This window comes from Strongylocentrotus purpuratus, unplaced genomic scaffold (assembly GCF_000002235.5).
Source record: "Strongylocentrotus purpuratus isolate Spur 01 unplaced genomic scaffold, Spur_5.0 spur5_scaffold_15, whole genome shotgun sequence".
NCBI lineage: Eukaryota > Metazoa > Echinodermata > Echinoidea > Camarodonta > Strongylocentrotidae > Strongylocentrotus > Strongylocentrotus purpuratus.
The window spans coordinates 14,815,799-14,837,011 of NW_022145600.1; the positions used below are offsets into that span (position 1 = coordinate 14,815,799).

The 21,213-nt window shown below is 37.5% G+C and overlaps 1 protein-coding gene across 2 annotated transcripts in view; it reads left to right on the plus strand.

The window, feature by feature from the left end:
* The window catches only part of LOC591895 (serine/threonine-protein kinase 32B), a 109,719-nt gene that overhangs the window by 12,488 nt on the left and 76,018 nt on the right, over positions 1-21,213 (plus strand). For both annotated transcript variants that reach the window (XM_011663370.2, XM_791442.5), the window contains one exon: positions 6,205-7,388. In XM_011663370.2, coding sequence (XP_011661672.1) covers positions 7,337-7,388 — 52 coding nt within the window. In that variant the 5' untranslated portion in view covers positions 6,205-7,336. The remainder of the gene's footprint in view (positions 1-6,204; positions 7,389-21,213) is intronic.

Sequence of the window (21,213 nt, forward strand, 5' to 3'; positions counted from 1 at the left end):
CTTGGTAAAGGAGAGATCATATGACATCATGAAAAAGAAAAAGGCAAAAGATAGAGAGAAATGGGGAACGAACTAATGTAGGCTCTGGTGTATGGACCTGCCTTTGGAGCTGAGAGGGATAACTTCATAATTGAGAGAAAAATATAATTTGCCAATGTAAGGAGGCAAATTCAGATGGTTAGAATCTTATGTATTGGTTTTACTACATATGCTTTGGCATAGTTTACTTTGCAGTATTACAACATTTCTACTCTAACTGAATTCCAAACCTTTACTATGGATTAAATCTATAGCTTACCCTCACCCAATCCCTAACTTACCCTCACCCAATCCCTAACTTAAAACTTAGTTGCAATCCTCATCCTATGAAGACATAATTAATATACTTTTAAAAAGGAGTTAAAGCCCTTCTGGCTCTCAGCAGAGAATGTAATCATTTGTATTGGCTCTGGCTAATATATCTTTTGTTTTTTCTTTTTTCTTTAACGTCCTACAAATATGTTTTGCTTTTGTTAACACAAAATACACTCTTTGTGTTTTACAATATATATAATAATGATTGCTTTACAAAAAATTAACCTGCATACAGTATGCTGTTCTAAAAGCTATCTAATCATGAACCTTAATCAAAGTCCAACTCATTTCTAATATCCCAGGATAAACACAACCAAGTGGTGCAGTCCCCATCTCGCTGCATCCAATTGGTCTTAGCAACGTTGAGGATGCGGTTGGCCTGGAGCTTTATGTGCTACTAGGAGCGGGTGACTCTGAAAACTAATTTTGGCCTAATGTATTCAGGTGATGAAATACACGAGCTGGATTCCACTCCTTTAATATTCGAGCTTTGCACCAATTTGTCGCCTCACGCCCTATGGTGCCTACTGGAGTAGGTAATGAATTCGGGCACGGGCGATATTTCCAAAGGCTTCCTGTTTCCCCCTTCTCTTCATGCAAACAGTTGCAAGCGTCTTTGATGGTGAGACTGCCCCTGAAGTGCAGGCTTTATTATTGGTGATGGCTAAACCTTGATAAAATTAGAAATGTCTCATCTGTGTGCTTGATTGCTTGTGGTACATCGTAGCGGCATTGTCCTTGTAACCGTATCCATTACACTGCATACTGCCAAGCTTGTAAATCTAATAATGTCTCAAGTAACTGTCACGTATCATGTATTAACCTGAGTAGTAGATACATCTTTTGTCATTTGACATAATTTTGTGATGCTATGAAAAACCTTGAGGTCTCAATGTATATCTTCTATCCACAGTAAGGGTGGGTGGCACCAGCAAAAATGTTTTCATAAAAATTACTGTGTCATCTAATTCCTTGGCTTTGTACAATCTGATTTTTCATTTCACATAATTGTGCCATGTTGTGATATATCTTGTGATGTTCATAACAAATTTGGATATCATTAGATATCATTATACTCCTGACAAAAGTCTTACAGTTTTTCACCAACTCGGCAATCTGTCTCAATTAAGTTACACTTCACCTCCTGTCATGTTACTGTTAACAGGAAAAGTTCAAAGGAAATGTATTGTCGTTGAGTGAAGTTCTCAAAATAGAACTATATTTTACGATAATAGAATAGTCAGAAAACTATCACATTACACTTTACAGAGATTTATGTCTACATGTACATGTATATACTGTACATTCACGGCATTGATTTAAAAAAAAGGTAAAAGACGAGTTTCTATACTCTCAAATGCTAATTTCATATAATATTATAATTTTTTTTTTATCAACTTAAAAAAAAAATCGTTTTAGAGCTTCATTTTTTACCTTTCTAAATTGTAGAGCCCTACAGTAGTCATTTTTAATAGTACCTACATGTAAGCATACTAGAATTCTTATTTTTATTTTCAACGCAATGCTTTAGTAAAAAGAGAGGCTGTCAGACACACTGTTTTTGAACTTCGCTCTTCATGTCTCACAATGCATGTACACATACAGTTTGTAATGCATGTCATGAGAATGTATAAATGAGGTTAAGTTCGGATTGTAACACACACATTCCATCAAATACATTGTGTGTTTTCAGACAAAATCTTTGATACTGTGTTTTTGGTCTCTCTTTGAGGAAGTACATTGGCAAGCCTTGTCAATGTAAGTTTGTACACAGATGTTAATTCTGATCTCCAGAATGGCAGACGTGATATTGAGGAAACCTTGAAAAGAAACCTGACATGTGGGTACAATTAAAGGTCGGGTGATATCCAAATATAAGTTGATTCCTGTTGATGTGCAGGGCTGCATACAACTCATAATTTGTTATTCAAACATCTAGATATATTTCATTGATTTCTAAATATTTTAAAAAATAAATTTCTCAGACCTGCTCAGACCAGCGGAGCTCCTTTCAAAGTGGGTGGGGGGAGGGGGGGGGGGGGGGTAGACCAACGCAAAAGGGCACTTTCTGGGGACAAAGGGGCACCTACAAAGGGAAACCTCAAAGTGAAAATACACCATTTTTAGACATTGGTACAAACCCTACATTGGGATTACATCATCAGGGATGATTTCAATATTTGTTTTTCTCTTTATATGATCCAAGATACTGCTTTTAAAAGCTTCATACTATGCATTTGGGTGTGAGTGTCTGAATATTTCTTTATTTCTTTGGGAGCGGAGCAAAATGAGCGAGAGCAATAAGTTAAAGATTTGTGAGGTCACAAAAAATTACATCTTATAAAGAGAAAAAAAAATCCTGATGGGGTTGTAGAGGTGTCGTGGATGAGTGGATATGTCACCGAACTGTGGATTATGAGGTCAGCGGTTAAAGTCCCGCTGCGGCACAAATGTCCTTTAACCAGACATCAATGTACATTTGCCACACTCGACCCAGGTGAGGTAAATGGGTACCTGGTAGGATTATTCCTTGACATGCACTGTGCGTCGATAACAGCTTCCGGAGCTAAAGCTAGGGTAATAATTTTCAAAGCTCTTTGGAAGCGCATAGAGATGTTATATAAACAGGTGTATAATGTGATATGAGCTATACAAGAACCAAATATTATTATTATTATCATTTAGGCACAATCTAATCATGAAAGACTTTGATAAGAAAAAGCTTTGGGTGAAATTAAAGAAAAAGATGCTCTTAGTCACTTTAAATTAGGAGCACATTTGACGGAAGAAGGAAAAAGTGGCACATATCCAAAGGGAAAAGGACACTCATTAGAAAGAGAAAAAAATCACTTGTCAAAGTAAAAAAGTGAATTAACAGAGATGAAAAGGGCACTTATAACAAAGGAAAAGAGGCAATTATCAGAAGGAAAATGGCAGTAATTAAAAAGGATAAGGGGGAATGTGTCAAAGTATAAGGGGCACTCATCGGAGATGAAAAGGGGCACTTAAAAGAATGAGAAGAGGGCCTACAAAGGAAAAGAGGCACTTGTCAAAAATATAAGGGACACCTCTCAGATTTGAAAAGATGCAATTATAAGAGGTGAACGGGCACGTATCAGAAATGGTAATGGACACTTTGTGTACCTGAAAAGGGGCACTCACCTTGTGATGAACATGGGCACTTTTGAGAATGGAAAGGGGCACCGTATTACAAAGGAAAATGGGCACTTGTTGAAAGAAAAGGGGCACTTATAAGATTTTGTAACATCCATCAGAGGTGCCAGAAGGGGTATTTATGAGAAGGGGAGGTGTCTCTTATTAAAAAAGAAAAGGGGCATTTATCAGAAGGAAAAAGGGCACTAATTAAAAAGAAAAAAGGGCACCAAAGCCTTAAGGAGTTCTTGAAATAGTGGGGGGGGGGGGCACTGTGCCCCCTGCTACTACCCCAGCTCCACAGCCACTGTCTGAAAGAGAGAAAAACCCAACAAAACAAATATGAGGTAGATACAGAGTCAAATTAATCACTAATAGAAACTACATAACACAAATATAGATACACTAACTATCTTACAGGCACACACACATACTCACGCACACCCACCCACACACACCCCCCCCCCCACACGCACCCACCCACACCCCCGTACACACCTCTCTAGTTCTCAATGAATTATATTATATGGTCTTGTTAGCACTGATTGAACCTTCAATGTCCTGGCTCTCAACAGAGGATATTTTTGTGGTCTATTTTCGATGGTGGAACCTTTAATGCCATCTGTCTCTCAAAAGACATTATGTGATCTTTTTTACCAGTAGGACATTCTATGCCCTTTTTGCTCTCAACGGACAATATTTTTCCTGATCCCTTTTTCATTGGTGGGTTGAGTGGTTAGGTATCGATCAGACCCTCCCGATGACTGTCTCTCAAGCTCTACCATTGAACCCTAATCATGTTTACCTGAAGGATAGCCAGTGCATGAGAGGAATACCGGCAATCCTATACAGGTTCTCTGATTCACTGTGTAGTGCTCTGCCCGCCGTCATCGTGTGGTACAGTGTGAAAGATATACACTGAAGCAAGATGACACCTTGCATTTAACGATTGCTCGAGGGAGTGTGCACTCTTGTTTTATACTCACTCCCACTGTATCCACCTCTCTTTCACTCTGTGTCTTTCTATTTTCATCTGTTAAAAGCCAGAAGGATGTTATCTCATATACACCCTGTACAGGCTTTTACACAGAGTTATGGCCTGTCTGACTCTAAAATCGTTATGTACTAGATACTCCTAATAATTCCCCTTCCTATGTGTATTGTCTAGTTGTTTGTCTGTTACCTTTTTCCCTCAATTCCTTTTCTCTTGTCTCTTTCTTACTCTAATTCTTTCTCCCAATCTAATTACCTCTGATTTTCTTTTTCTTCCCACCCTCCCTTCTTCCTCTCATTCTCCCACCTTCTATCTCTTTCCATCTTACTATTAGCTCTTTATTTATATTTTGCTTTCTCTTCCTCTTCTTTTCTCACCCCCCCCCCCCCCCGCCTCTCTCTCTCTCTCTTTTTCCTTTTCTCTCTTTTTCTTTTTCTCTCTCTTTTCATCTCTCCCCCTCTTTTTCTCTCTTTCCCTTCCTTTCCTTCCCCTTTCTATCTTTTGCGGTATACATGTACATATTTTCCAGTCTCCCTCTTTAATCATTTTCCTTTTTTCTCCCCCTTGACTGCCTTGAGTTTTTACCAAAAATTGGCAATTATGAAGGTTTGCCTATTTCGTCCTTTTCAGCCAGACTTGGCCTGCATGGCAATGAACATTCAGCTAAATTAGCTAATGCTTATGATGGCCTTGTCCACCCCCCCCCCTTTACCTTGGATTTGCTTCGGGAGATCATCATTCCTTTTAACCAGCTGACTACTGAATTCTCTTCATCCTATGGGCTTAATGCAGGAATTGCCTGGTTCCCATAGGCAAAGGGTTACTTACATTTCTGTAGAAACTAGAAAGTCTCTATAACTAGTCACATTATATATCAGTTGCAATTGCAGATGTGATACTAAGTTTTCATCCAGATCTTTACCTCCGATGCACTTAAAGTGTGCCATTTTAGGAGATCCTCTTGTGTTAGGCTCAGGATATACATATATATGGGGGGAAATGTGTACTGGTAGTCATTGATATAAAATTCTGCTCTTTCATATGCAATTTAAGGCAATCAGGGGATTAGGGGATGATATACTTTTGTTTTCATATATCCCCTACATTATAATGCATAAACGTGAGGTAATATACATTAGGCTTGCCATTTCAATAAGTGACTTTAAGTATTTGCACTAAAGAAGACTTTATGTAGTATGATTAGATTGAAATTCAATCAAGTGACTTGCTGTGATGCCAACATGCCCTTGATGCTAGATTGCACCTTATCAGCTTCATGCTACACAAAGCATGGCCAAGTATGGTGTGTGATATCAAGCTAATTATCAATTAATCTAATTGGTTGCAATGTGAATGAATTATGTGACCATGGATGAGCTTCACTCTTGTTGAAAGTGATAATAATCATCATGAGAGCTTGAAAGGCGTCAACTTTTTGCAAAATATTGACATCAGGGTGTACCGGTATGTGAAATTTGTTGTTGTTCGTGTAAAAGTTAAGATGTGAATGCTTGGATCATTGACATTGACATTGAATTCTTGAGAAAGAAAATTTGGCGTTGCTACCAATAAATTAATTCAGTTTGGGTAGTCTTGATTAGAGCATTTACCTGAATTTTTTATTTTTGTATCCTGAATACTTGATGTTAATAAATCATTACTGTTTTCAATTTTCTTCTTTTGATTTCTTATGTCTTCCACAGCAACCACAGTGCATACAGATGGAGCCATATTACGACATTGCCAAGGAACCGTTTCAAGCTCGCTAAGTGACTCGTCGCTTCTCATCATCTCTCTCTCGTCAGCCATGCCATCGCAACGGAATCTTGTAACCAGGATTTGGTGCAGACGCTGAGAGTGCATCCAATGTGCCGCATTAAAGCACCCTGCCCTGGGACGCTTCAAACAGCACCGATCATTACCTAAGCTCAAATAGGTACGAATCACAAACGGCCCTGCAATTAGGACGTCACATAATGCGACTTAGCAGCAATTCAAATTGAGTTTGATGCTATTTGATGGCATGGCAACCCTTAAGTTCAAACATGGATAACAAGGGTTGTTGAAGACTTGTAGATTATATTGATTCTGGTGATGCAATTGACTGGGGAGTAATTTACTTCATACATGCTCATCCCATTTTGTTCTGGAGAGGAGCCACATCATCTTCACACAGAATCTGGGTTTGCATCTCAGAGCAAAAATTAAACGCAAAGTTTATTACTTCATCAAAACAAGAGGAGACAGATTTGTTTTTACCACCAGTGACTGCTTGGATTATTGAAGCAAAGTCTTGTGGTCATTGTATGGTGAGTTTCTGCTGATTCAGTAGGGCAGGACATATCTTGGATGTAGTAAATGTGGATGGTGCTTAAGGACTCTATTAATTGCTGTTTTTGTCTTGTGCTACGAGGAACAGGACTGATTGTGGAATAATCAGTGGTTGCTACCTGTGAACATTTTACTCCAACTCAGTACTGGACATTGCAGGACTACTCTCTGAATAATACGACTAGGCCCAGCAGTCAGTGTGTGGGGACGCTCTGCATCAAGTCTGTGCAGGACAGAGTAGTACTGTTGCTGGATTAATATACCAAGGCTTGACAGTCAGTGCTTGTGGACCTTTTGGACATTACAGGACTACTTTGGGAATTATATAAGAAGCTCCAGCGTTCAGTGGACTCATTGTTCTAACTCTGTGCTGGACTGAGCTTTACAGCTCTTTGGAAAATATCATCAAGACCTTGTGGTCAGTGCTTGTTGAATCTCGACTTATTTGTGTTTCTGTCCAGCAGTGGACAGAGCATCTGACCATCAGACAAGATAGGGTGCACGATGGGTTCGTCACAGTCCAACCGTAAGGAGAACCTAGATCTCAATGGGGAAGGTGAGTCCTATTTAACCCCTTATCCACAGAATTTTCTTGTTCCCATTTAGGCTTGATACATGACCCGCCTGGTTCCCGTACGTACGTGTAGTGGTTTAAGACTGGATGTGTAAATCTTCAGTTCAGGCTGCACCGCACTAATAGTGAGTGTACTTACAACATGATGTTTTTTCTTTTTTCTTTGAAGTAGCTTTAGTGATTAACCACTGTCTATTGTCTATTGGGCATCTAACTTTGATAGGATCTAGACTCTACTTGAAAAAAGAAGTTTGGCTGAAAGTTTGGCTAAAATGGCTGAACCAAAGGCACACACAAAGACTGGAAGAAACTTGCAAAATTTAGGGACAAGTATACAGTACATCTCGTTTTACATGCAGGTTGGCTGGTATGGAACTAGATCACATCTTTGTAATTGTGTATCTTTTTATTTATTAGTGAAAGGAAATACTTTAATAATTGAACAAAAAAAATTGTCTCATAAACCCTTAGTTGACATGTAGAGTACACTCCCTGTTTACAAGTGCAAATTTCGTTTTGAGGCTGAATATAAGTTGAAACTATTGATTAAACACTTCAGATGTTTAAAAGTACATGAAATCTAGCAGGCATGTATTGAATGTCTGCAGTACACATTAGATTGGATTAAGGAATGGCTTAATGACTTGTTCTTGATACCCTTCTGAACTTCTCATTTCATTACTGAACATCACTTGATGTCTATAGACAAGGGACTATTATTGATATGAATCATGAAATGAAATGTTAATAAACACAGGATGCACAGCTCCCTCGATCATAACCTTCACGACCTGTTTTTCTTAGTGGCAGCACAGCAGGATAAAGTAGAGAGGAGGGTTAATAAGAGAGAATGATTTGAGATCTTGTTTGGGTAGCCCCATCACGCATTGTTTAGTGTCTCTGGATTGAGCAAGAAATGTTCACTTATGGAAAGCATGAAAACACCTCTGTGTTTTTTAAAACTGAGCACTGGTTGAAATAAAACAAAACAAAAATAAAGAATTCATGGAAATATTCATAAGAGAGTACCAGTCCCTTCAAACAGAGCTACCCCCAAAACAAACAAACAAACAAGCAAATGAAATTTTAACAAACATATACTGAGTGGTGACATGTATGCTACAGTGATTTATAAAGTGAGTCTCTTGATGATATAACAAATGTCTGAGACAGCCAATGTTAAGAATTATCTTTATGGTGTCGCAGAAATATATAACATTTTGCCCTTGGCAAAGACTATGATTATAGAGTCAGTGATGAAAACGGTTGTTAAAAAATGATGAGCTTTGATACATTGGATGCCCAATTTGATACATTGATACCCAAAGCAATTTTCTCTCGTTTGCCTTTATGAAACATTAAAATGATGTTCACACAGGATAATCTGCACTTCATTATTTAGTCGCCAAGAGGGGTGCGCGTCCCCTCTGTGTATTAATAAAGAAGGAGCTTTGCTGGCGCTTGAGGTTGTGATTTATGTAAGATTATCAAAAAGAGTTGTGGAAGGCAACTATATATGGAAGAATCTCATCCATCCAAGAAAGCTGGATCATGGATGCTTTATATGCCCTATTGATGGACCAATCTCCCTGAAACATACATTCATCATGGACCCATTCAAAATGATCATATCTGTGATGCTCTTCGTATATTGTACAAAGTTCATATTCATGTGGTGCCTGTTAGGCTTATATACAGCGCGTCCCAGAAAAAAAGAAACCGAGAATTATCAATATTTTATCAAACCTTAATCACAATTATAATGCGGTCACGTTAAGCCCCACCCAGTTATACCGTTCTAGTCCGACATACTATACTAGTTACAGTTGTACGTCACAAGAAATTTTGTGATTCTTTATCGTGTTCTAGTTTGAAACGATGCCCAGACCCGCGTTTTGGTATACAACGTTTCGTTATACAACGTATCGTTAGTGAGTGTCCACACACACACAATTTCATAGTATAACTATCCCGAAACGGTTTAACCATACCGTTTCGGGATAGTTTTACGATGTATTTGTTGTGAGTGGACACGGGGGTCAGACTCATAGTCATTTTGAACTTCGTTATATTCCTCTGCATACTTTTCATCTTCATACTCTAGTAGACATTGCAGTCATTTCAGGGTCCCCAAGTACAGTATCTTAACTACTGAAATAAAACAAAATAAATAAATAAACAAATAAAATTAAGTTTTCTTTCTAGGTCTACCAGTATTTGTCTTTCTCTATTTTTCTGTGCGTTTTCTTTACTGTATGATTGTGAAAATAGACAGATGCTGTATTTTGAAAATTCCCATTCTATTCTATGGTGAAATATCCTCAATCCATAAGTCAAGGTTTTTTTCAGCAAAAAGACTCGTCATCACACAGGCTATTATTGTACTTCCAATTAAACGCCTTACATCTTCTTTCTCTTTGAAAAGCTAGGTCAACCGAACGTACCCCTGGTATTGTATCAGCATTACTTACAGGTGTATGTAGTCCTGTAAGATGTTTTGAGACAGACAAACCAGATATCTAGTTGACTTTGAATTACGGGGCGCAATTGTTTCCACATTTGTGCACTGAGGGGTTAGAACAATTACGTCTTAGTAGTTTTCATTTTTGCTGACTAATAATTTCAGCATTGTCGTTAGATCATCACAAGAGTTTACTTTACGAGCACAATATAAATTTCAAAACAACAAGATTTTTGCTCAGTTCTTTTAACTGTAGTTGGTACATACACGTTGCAAATAAGGAGTAAATTTAAATCTATAACAGTTCTGAAGATTATATGTCTGCAGTTTCCCTAAATGGATTTGGAAATTTCATAATTTAGTTTTGAATTTTTAAGTATCATAACCCTGTAGCTATGAGAAGACCTGTGAGAAAATAATACCTCTCCATTCCATTCCAAAGAACAACTGCATTCTATATCTTCATAATGACATTTTTCTTGTTGGAAAAAAATGTCAGCTTCATTTTCCTGCAACCATAAAAAAATGTTTTCGAAATCCAGATTAAAAGCCTCCTTCGTTTAGAGACAGAGAATTTATATGCGTATCTTTAAAAACTATTATAATGCACTCTTCCCTCTGACTTTGTCTTTATAAAACAGAGAAATTGTGTCCCCTTGATCGTCAATGTGAACTTTTTGGCTTTTATGTTTTAGTGACTTATTGAAAATATTCTGTACATACAGTTGTACATATATTAGTAAAGATATTATGGCAAATATTAGATATGGTATGTCATCCTGCACCTAAATGTATGAGTGTTCACCCATGTAACGGTGTCGGTATGAACATTCCTGAAACTCATTCCTGTAGAAGCTAATGTAAATTTGGGCTTATGTAAAACAAAACATGAAGGCATTTGCAATACAGGAACAACATTGTAGCATTTGAATAAATTATTTTATCATATGAGGGATTTGTTTTGCTTTAAGCAGGAACATGGCTTGCATGAAAACCAAGAATATAAACTAATACAAGAGTGTCTGAACATGGCTTTACATACGTTAGCAAACAGCTCAGTGTAGCATCAACTTGAGCCTGCATGCAGCTGATGCATCATCTTGATCAGGTCTTAGATAAGCAGACCTAGATACATAAGATGATACCATCCATTCAGAGCTAGAGTGGCTTTAACTCTGTGTTCTAGTATACAAGTTAAGGCCCTTCTGGCTCCAAACAGATGATACGGTAGTGATTTCATGTAGAGGGGAAGTGATACCCTCATCTAATATGCACCAGATCGGGCTCATCATGTAGGCCAGCATGTAGGCCAGCATGTACTGCTTAGAGTGGTCTCTGGGATAAGGAGACTAACTAATACGATTATTTCCACCTGTTTGCATAAATTGTAGCTGATAATAGTGTACTCATGTACGTGTATTGCAGATCTATGAAAATTTCAACATGGAGCTGTGAAGAGTGAACTTTAATGATGGTATGAAAGTAATTGAACTCATGACTTCATTTTAACAGAGTTTTTAACAATAAGATTATATTTGTATAATTGTCTTTGTTTATCATTATCATTTCTTAAGTTTCGCTTGAAGGATTCCTCTATTCAAACAGTGTTGATTAGGAATGTCATTACTGTTCATTTTATGTCCCTTTTGCAGCCAACATCAAATAGAACTTTGCAAGAATTATGAATATAGTCATTGTAAGTCCTATCTGTGAAATTTTAACATTAGCAGTGTCCTAGTATTCAAATATGCAAGGAAATCTGATTACCTTCTGGACTTCACTGTCAGACACTATTGAGTGATTGACTGACATCTTTTTTTCTTTGGTACATACATAAAATGAGCTGTAACAGGTACAGTGTACATGAGCATTTGTCTACATCAATAATCCACTACTTGTAATTGCCAAAATTAAACTGATTGAATCTTTGTGCAGCACAAAACGTACAACCATTCGGTAAAAGGGTTTGAAAATCAAACCATTACTTAGGTGCTTGCAATCACTTAAGTCGATTTGACACTAATGGGCGTTATTTTCCCACTAAAAGACATTTTCAAGCCCTTTCGTTTTGAGGGAAGTTCTAAATTAGTATTGTCTCGCAAATGGTTTTGAATATAACCTTTTCATTTTTTTGGCCTGCAAATGGGACAGAGATGCTTATATTTCATATTTTGCATTTTTCTGTATTATTTCATATGTCTTTTTGAAAGGGTTTCTCTGCTTAATGTGACTCAGTAACATTGTCTCATATTCTGAAAATAAATCCTTGATTTAGCTCATGCTGCAATCGTAATTATAAACATTTAGGTTACTCAGGAACTCCGTGACTTTCACAAGCCGACCGCATGTCTGATTATCAAGATATTTATGATTGGCAATCAAATCAAATTTTGCGTTTTCCTAACAGTTTTTATAACACTACAGTCTATTCGGGAAAACGATTATGATAAAACCGATCACTTAAAGATTTTTACCTTTTGAGGCACTTCCTGATCATTTTGAAGCGCAATTTTTTTAGGGCTTCAATATTACACTGTATTACTGACACTGGTAAAACGCAGAGCCATGCATCTCAGATTTAACATTGTTAAACGATGCCTTCAAACAGTGTTTGGAATTTTGTAACCATTTATTCCAAAGGAGCTGTCACTGATTTGTATTTTGGATTCCCTTTTTTGTTAGATATTCATTTTAAAAAGGATTGATTTTAATAATGCAGTGAAAAATGAAAGTAAGATTATCAATGACTGAAAGAATGAGTTATCAATAGTGACATTTCAAAAACCCTTAAGTTTATCCATCAATCTTAACCATTCCTATATAAGTGTACAAGTACATGACTTGTACATGTATACAAACATTGTACATGTTCTTGAACAATATGAAATACAAGTCCAGGTGTTTCATAATTTTTAAATCTATATTGAAAGCCTTTCTGTGCTGGGGGCGCTGAATTCTGCCCAAGAATTTTAGTATTAAAAACTCTTCTGTTTACATGAAATTAGGCTGTTTATTTCCTTCAGAAACGGAATAGATACATGTTGAAAATGAAAATAAGGCTCATTTTAAAATCGAAACAATAATAACAACTCAATTTAAACTCATTTTGACTCTGAAGGGCCAAATTATGTTATGATTTTCTCTTTATAATGTGGTGGCAGAGAATAGATCAGTATCAAGTCCGTTAAGCCTAGGGGTTTCCGTCTCTCTGCGTAAGCCAATACTAAGATATAAGAAATTGAAGGCCATCTTAAGATTGATGTTCATGCACTGTATGAGGAAAACAGCTCTTAGTTTTCAAGGATACTTTTGGTTTTCAGTTTCAATTGATGGTGCTTTATTTGGGTAGTTAAGATAAGAATGATTTGTTTTCTTTTTTTCCCTCATCATTCATTGGAATCTATCTTTTTTTTCATTTCACTATCAATCTTTATTTCAAAGATATGGACAAGTAAAATGCGGCTATCCTATACTGTCGGTGCATATTCATGCCTTTAACTTTACACCATTAATTTGTCAGAATCTTCAATTTTTTTTCATGACATAATTTTCCAAATATAAATGAAGATCTAAGTAAGATGTGGAAACACCATTTAGGTCGGAAAGTAATTTCCATTTTCCTTCATTATTGAAAAGCTTGACAACACTTTGTGGTCACTTGATTCAATTTTAATCATTTTCTAAACCAGGCACTACATTACCATGCAACAGTTCATGTACGTTTATGTACACAAAATGTATGCTTTCAAATTACAGTTACAGAATATACAGATTTGTTATAGAAAAATTAATTCAATGTACTGCACACAGTGCTTTATCTCTATATTTCTTCATTGTTTTATGTACACTACCTGGCAGAGGTATTATCGAACTTGTTCTAGCCAGATAAATCATATATTTGACTATGAAAATAACTGTGTTACAGCATTGAACTCTTTTGGGAGTTTCCTGAAATTCCTACATGGATATGCTGCTAATCTACATTTCTTAGTTCCACTAATTTTAACATCTTGATAGTATCATGCCATAAAAATTGTACAAATGCTAATATGTTTCTGTACTTTCTTCACAGAAATAACATTTGTCATCTCCAACGAAACCAAACTTTAATAAATGCTCCTTTGTGTACATCATCCCATGAAGGAATTTGTATGGAAATTCTCTTAGTTCCCTAATGAGTGTCGTAACGTACTGTATGAAAATATCTCTTATAATCTTTTTCGTGATGTCTAAATTATTTTGGCTATCTTGTATATGTAAGCTAAATAAATGTTGTAGATTTGTAAATCTTCCTCGAAGACACATCTTTTAACATTATTATTTGTCCAGAAACTTTCAACTGAATATTGTATTCACCATAATACCACTGCTTCAATATGTCTACAGGTTTCCAACTCTTGCCGAGCTGAAAGGATCTCAATATACAAATATTGGAACTTAAATGGGCAACTTTTTTGTATCTTGCAAGTAATTACAAAGCAAGATGAATCTTCTACCTACTGACCATAAGCTGTAGTCAAAATACAATAATATTCATGGTACTTGCACACACCAACAAACAAAAAACAACTGGTGTAAAATGATTTTTAAATTCATGTCTTTGAATAACATTTCACATACAAATTGTAGATTCATACTGCATTTATTTTTTTCTGCATTTTATACTGATTTTCATGTGAAGCCATTACTGTCATGTTAAAGAGGCATGTTCCCCGTATTCCAGAGGGCGTTCAAAATACGTACCCGCTGGCGTACGGTGCTGGCTGCCTATTGACACCAACGGAATACGGCTCTTACGCAGATGGCATGTAACGAATGCCCGGACAATACCGATTATCGCATACATGTGCCGAAGTAATGCCAATCGCAGTTCGGCTCTAAGATTCGGCTGCTGTTTCCGCCCACTTTTGTGACGTCGCGATCGTCAGCGATCAGCTGGCTTGGCGAAGGCAGGCCAGGCCGCGCGTACTTTGATTGACAGCTGTATGCAAATTAGAAGTCGATCTTCGGAACCAAGATGGCGATGACTAGAGCAGCGATAACTACACTGGCGGGAACGTGCCACTTTAAGAGTCTTGAGTCCAATTTAGGAGATAGGGGGTAATGTATGAGAAGTATACATGTAGCTCCTTGTCTGAATAAGAATAGTGCTAATACACCAGTTCACCCATATATACTAATGAATTCTTTCATTTCCATAGACCTTTAAGACAGGAACAACCTGGTTCCTATAGGCAATGGCATGATTCACCCATACAGGTGCTTGAATACAGTATGCAGGAGCCTGAAAGACACTGTTATTCTACAGGCATGACTTTTCCAATCAACTTATTACTGCCTGAAAATGTATTGCAACCGAAACATTCTGACTTGACGACACAGGCAATCATGAAGACAGCATGGTTTTATCTTTTCATTTACATTCATTTTCCTTCGGTCACATTCAGGATATTCTCCCTTTCATTTGCTATTCTTTACAGTAGAAAGATTGCCCTTTTTCAGGTGATACCGAGGCAGCTGCAATTATTTTTGAAAATGTCACTGAGAAGAAGAAAAAAACGGGTAGAAGTGTCTGTAATGAAAAGCTCCTGAGTTCACTAAAACATCTTGATGGTGAACATGATATTTATTTTTTGATGATCATTTTGAAGTGTATGAATTCATTGAAAAAGGAAAAAATTCCTGTATTGGTATGAAATATTAATCAATGAGAACAGTTAAGATTGTTATTTCACTGTCTTGTATTATTTATAGTAAGGCTGTGCACAATAGTGTAATGAGGTACCCAAGTACACTCCCAGGCTTACAAGCGTATACTCGAATATTCGGATGCCATGTTTTTATGCCTCCGCCACCGAAGGTGGTGCCGGAGGCATCATGTTTTCGGGTTGTCCGTCCGTACGTCCGTCCGTCCGTCCCGTTTGACCGTTATCACAATATCTCAAGAACCATTTAAGATTTAAACTTAAGACTCAGGAATAGTATTTATCACCATAGGAAGACGATCTGATTAGATTTTGGAGTACGTAGGTCAAAGGTCACAGGTCACAGAGGTCAACTTATGAAATTCCTTGTATTGAGTTTGTTAGCGCGATATCTCAAGAACCATTTGAGATTTAAACTTCAAACTTAAGGATAGTATGTATCACCATAGGAAGACGATCTGATTAGATTTTGGAGCACGTATGTCAAAGGTCAAGGGTCACAGAGGTCAACTTATGAAATTCCATACATTGAGATTGTTATCATGATATCTCAAGAACCACTGGAGATTTAAACTTCAAACTTAGTGATAGTGTGTATCACTATAGGAAAACAATCTGATTACATTTTGGAGCACGTAGGTCAAAGGTCAAAGGTCACAGGGCTCATTATGTATGCAAAAACAGCTTGTGATCGCGTTATCTGAACAACCGATTGATGGATTCCTGCCAAACTTTGGTCATGTATGTATCTTGCAGAGCTGATGAACTGATTAGATTTTGGGGTCACGAGGTCAAAGGTCAAAGGTCACAGGGCTCATTATGTATGCAAAAACAGCTTGTGATCGCGTTATCTGAAGAACCGATTGATGGATTCCTGCCAAACTTTGGTCATGTATGTATCTTGCAAAGCCAATGACTGATTAGATTTTGGGGTCACGAGGTCAAAGGTCACAGCGCACATTATGTATGCAAAAACAGCTCGTGATCGCGTTATCTGAACAACCGATTGATGGATTCCTGCCAAACTTTGGTCATGTATGTTACTTGCAGAGCTGATGAACTGATTAGATTTTGGGGTCATGAGGTAAAGGTCAAGGTCATGCGGCTCATTATGTATGCAAAAATAGCTTGTGATCGTATTATCATTAGAACAGATTGATGGATTCCTGCCAAACTTAGATCATTTATGTATCTTGCAGAGCCAATGAATGGTTCATAAGATCAAAGGTCATGGGCTCATTATGTATGCAAAAATAGCTTGTGGACGCATTCTCATTAGAACTGACAGATGGATTACTATTTAACTCAGGAAATCTTGCAGAGCCAATGAACTGAGTAGATTTTAGGGTCATGAGGTCAAAGATCAAAGGGTCATATATGTTTATGAGAAATTGCTTGTATTCACGATATTCTGAGAACATGTTAATGGATTACAATTGAACTTGAATTTGAAAAATTTCTTCCGTTTCGGTTTGTAAAATTGCTCTATGACGGAGGCATCATTTTCGACTGCGCGCAGTCGAATTCCATCTAGTTTAATAATTTTTTTGAATTTTTTGAATTTTTGTTAATTTTTTTAATTTTAATTTTTGATTTTTTGCCACCACCATACCACTGGAACAGTATCCCAGGTCCATCGCCAAAAACGCATGCAATTTTACTTCGAGTTGCAGTTGAAGGCGCCGATTTAATAATAATAATAACAGTAAACAATGCTGTTTGAAAAACTAAAGATGGCAGAATAATCCATTTTCCTCCGAGTCCAAACAGAAATCCGGACATTTGGTCCAAGTTTCTGAGTGGTGAGTTGGGAAAAATTTTTACCGACGGTACCATGCCAGCGGCCACCGCTCTCCCTGGCACGGCTAAGCGTCGGCCTGGACAGTGCCAGATGACCAGGATTTTTTTTTTTTTTTTTTTTTTTTTGCGGCCGAATATTCGAGTACGAGAAATTGTACTCGAGTAGTTGTCAACAGTGCAGGTACTCGAGCATTCGACTACTCGTCGCAGCCCTAGTTTATAGTAATATGGTAATAGTTTTCAAATAAATTTGGGTATACCCTTTGCTGTACCCTCCCCCTTATATTCACTACCTTACCCCCTCCCCCAATCCCCCTCCCCTTTCGCCTCCCCTTGCCCCTCCCCCTTCTCTCTCTTTTCCTCCCCTCACCATCACCCTTTACTCCCCCTCCCCTTTGCCTCCTCTTCACCCTCCCCTTCCCCTACTCTTCTCCCTCCCCTTCCTCATCTCCAATCCCTTCCCCTTACCTTCAACCTCCCCGCCTCCTCTCCCCTCCTCTTCTCTCCCCTACATCCTCCTCTCCCCCTCCTCTCCCCCTCCTTTCTCCCTCCTTTCCCCTCCCTCTCCCCCTTCCCTACTCCCCCATAAAACTGCAAAGCAGCAATAAAGACATGTTCAAATGACAATGATCTCTAGTAAAACCTTGACATACAGCACATAATTGTACACATACACTTATAAGTAATATCACTTTATCTATCAAAGCTGTTAACCAATATTTTGCCTGATTGTGTCAGTGATTAAACATATGCCCCCCCCCCCCCCATTCCCCCGGGCCCCTTACCAAGCTAGGACGCATCAGAGGTAGACCGACTAGGTACACTCTGTACACTCTCACTAGATCATTGTAATCAAGCTGCCTTACTGCATTCATTATTCATCAAAAGCATCGCATTTCTGCAGGTATATTGATTGAAAAATTAAGTATGGGTTGTAATGCGCTTGTTATCTCTCGGAGGATCAATTCCTATAATTGTATCCCGGAGATGAGCCTAGTGATGGGCCTTCAACAAAGGAGCACTTTCCAATTTTCTTGCGAAAGAAAACACAAGAAGGGCAGAAGTTTCACTTCATTTTTTCCTTTCTTTTTCTTTTTCTCTAGCAATATACTGTCGGGGCGTGTTCATGTACTTAGGAAGAGCGCAGTGTTACATATTTCTAGTTTTATTTAATTTAATTTAATTTTGTTATACAATCCATGCTTAAAAAAACCATTATAAATGTAGCATATATATATTAATCTTATGGTTTACAGAGCACAAAATTGCATCAAACAATATAAACATAGAAATATTAGTAGAATAAATATTAAGGGGTAAATAAAATTGTTTGCGAGGAACACCTAAAAAGGCCTAGTGGTCTTTGGGCAATGAAGCCCATGTAAAAATAGTATATAAAAAGAAGAAGACAATTTAGGTTGGAGCATTGACATTGATTTATAAAGAAAAAAGAGAAAGAGGAAAGTAAATACAGAGGTAAAGTGGGTTGAATGAGTACAGGAGAAGCAGGGAGAGTGAGGAAGGGAGAGAGAGAAAGAGGGAGAGGATTGTAGATAAGTGAGAGTAAAGATAACAAGCAAGAGGCAATTACAAAACATTTACTTTAAAAAAACCTGCATGAACCCAACACGGACACATACATGTACATGTGCGCATTACAATTCAATCATTACTCGTGAGCTTGCAAATAATGTTGGTAACGCTTTTTGAAAGTGTTCAGAGAAGTTGAATTCTTCAAGGAGGACAATGTACTGTTCCGCAGCTTTGAACCATTCACTTTGATGGAATTTGAAGATAGCATACCTGTTTTTTAAAGGTGGTGGACAGAGATGTTTATTTTTTTGGATGTAATGCGATTGAATGGAATTTCCAGTAAAAAGGCAGTTATAACAGATTTAAATGTTTAAAAAAAGAGGCTGTGTGTGCACAGGAATCAACATATGTGAGAATTCAGATTACATTTCTTTTGTAGAATATATTTACAATTAAAAAAAGAATAAAACTGTACAGTTTGTACTTTGTAATACATTTCTCTCAACTCCAAGATAAACAAGCAAGCATTCTCCTCCTCACTGTGGTATTGTCTGTTGAGAGCCAGAAGGGTGTTCAAATCTATGCATTGAATTGCTGAATAGATGAAAAACTTCCCCTAGAAAATACTAAATTGTGAACTTATCAGGTATGTTGCTTCAAGTAGAATGAAACAATGTTGAAAACAACGTTTTATTTACAGTTCTCAACATGACTTGGATATGCACATGGTGTGTGGGTAAGGTTAGAAAGACAGACGAAGCCTGGAGTAAACCACATGGGATGTAGTAACCTTGACAGACTAATTAAATGGAGTACGTGCCCGGAGTCTTGGTGAGGAACAAATAAGTGCAAGAAGATTCCTCAAGAATCTCAAGAACTTAACGATTCAAGCTAGCTCGGCGGCAGACTGGGAATCAGCATGACGGTTCAGTGTCCTAGAATAAGCTACTTTATTTCAAAATATGCATGGCAGCAGATGAACAGAAGACGTTGCTCATATTAATCCTGCTTGGTACTCTCCTGGGAGTATGTTCAGCTATGGATCTGTTATGATGTTTAATATATCCCTGTACGGCTACTACCCACCCATATCGTCACCAACCAGTGGCGCTGGGCACGTTCTTGATAGGATTAGGATTTTTCGTGACAGGATTTATCAGTAGCCTAAATATATGACTTGGGACTTTGAATCATGAAACATGGATCTTGCATTCTAGTGGATAGAGATGAAAGGATAGATTAGTAAGAATTTGAAATAATCGAGGAGTCTTTCAAAGCAAAGTTTTAACTTCTCCATTTCTTGATATATTTGTATGGAATAAGAATAGAAAGTAAAACTATTACTTATCCAATGTGTTCTGATTGCGTGCAGATCAAAATTGCAAATCCAAATCAAACTAACAAATGTTATTGTTACGGTTGTTACCTCATTAATACCTTGGTATGCTAGGTAGGAATATTACAGAAAGAATAATGCAAGATATTGAGGCAAATGTGTGGCTCTCAAGCTGGGATATAACTACTCATAGTGTTTTAAAATAAATAGTTGAGTACTGGTTAAGGCTCGTAAAGATACAATGCTGTAAACTTCTGCAAACCCCCCCCCCAACCCCCCCCCCAAAAAAAAAAGCTGCCACAGTTTTTTTAACGTGTAAATGAATGTCAACTTGATGCAACAATTTAAAGCTCCTGCGCTTATTCAGTGAGCCCTGTGTTTTAAGATATAGATATGTGGAGGGTATTACAGTCTACATGATCATTAAAATTGATGCAGTTTTGTCACACTATATTTACAGGAAAATTTTAGTGATATGGAATTTTTTTGATTTCTTTTATTTCTTTCATCTGAGGCATGTGATGTGTTCGTAACTCAAGAACTTTTTGATTTTGAATTAAGATTAACTATCGCACAGTATGAAGGCACAATTAGTATAGTATGATAATTGACACAACCCCTTACTTGCCTCTGAAATGAATTTTGTATACATGCATGTACAATATTCATCTTATTTCCATACATCCTTTCGCAGTACGGCCATCATACTTCGTCAGCTGCCCATAACAAGGCCATTCACAATACATACATGTAGCTGTTTTAGCCTGCTTGATTTGTTTTTTCTTGGACTGTTTCGTTATAAATTTTTATTGTGCGAAATGGCCCTGTGTAACTTCAGTCAGCATCGGTTGAAGGGGAGTGTGTACATATCAGAGATGGGGGCTCATGAGAGCTAATCTAATTGACGGAGCAATATGGTTAAGATAGTTGGGATACCACGTAACCTAGCAACTGGTATAATCACAATTAGGT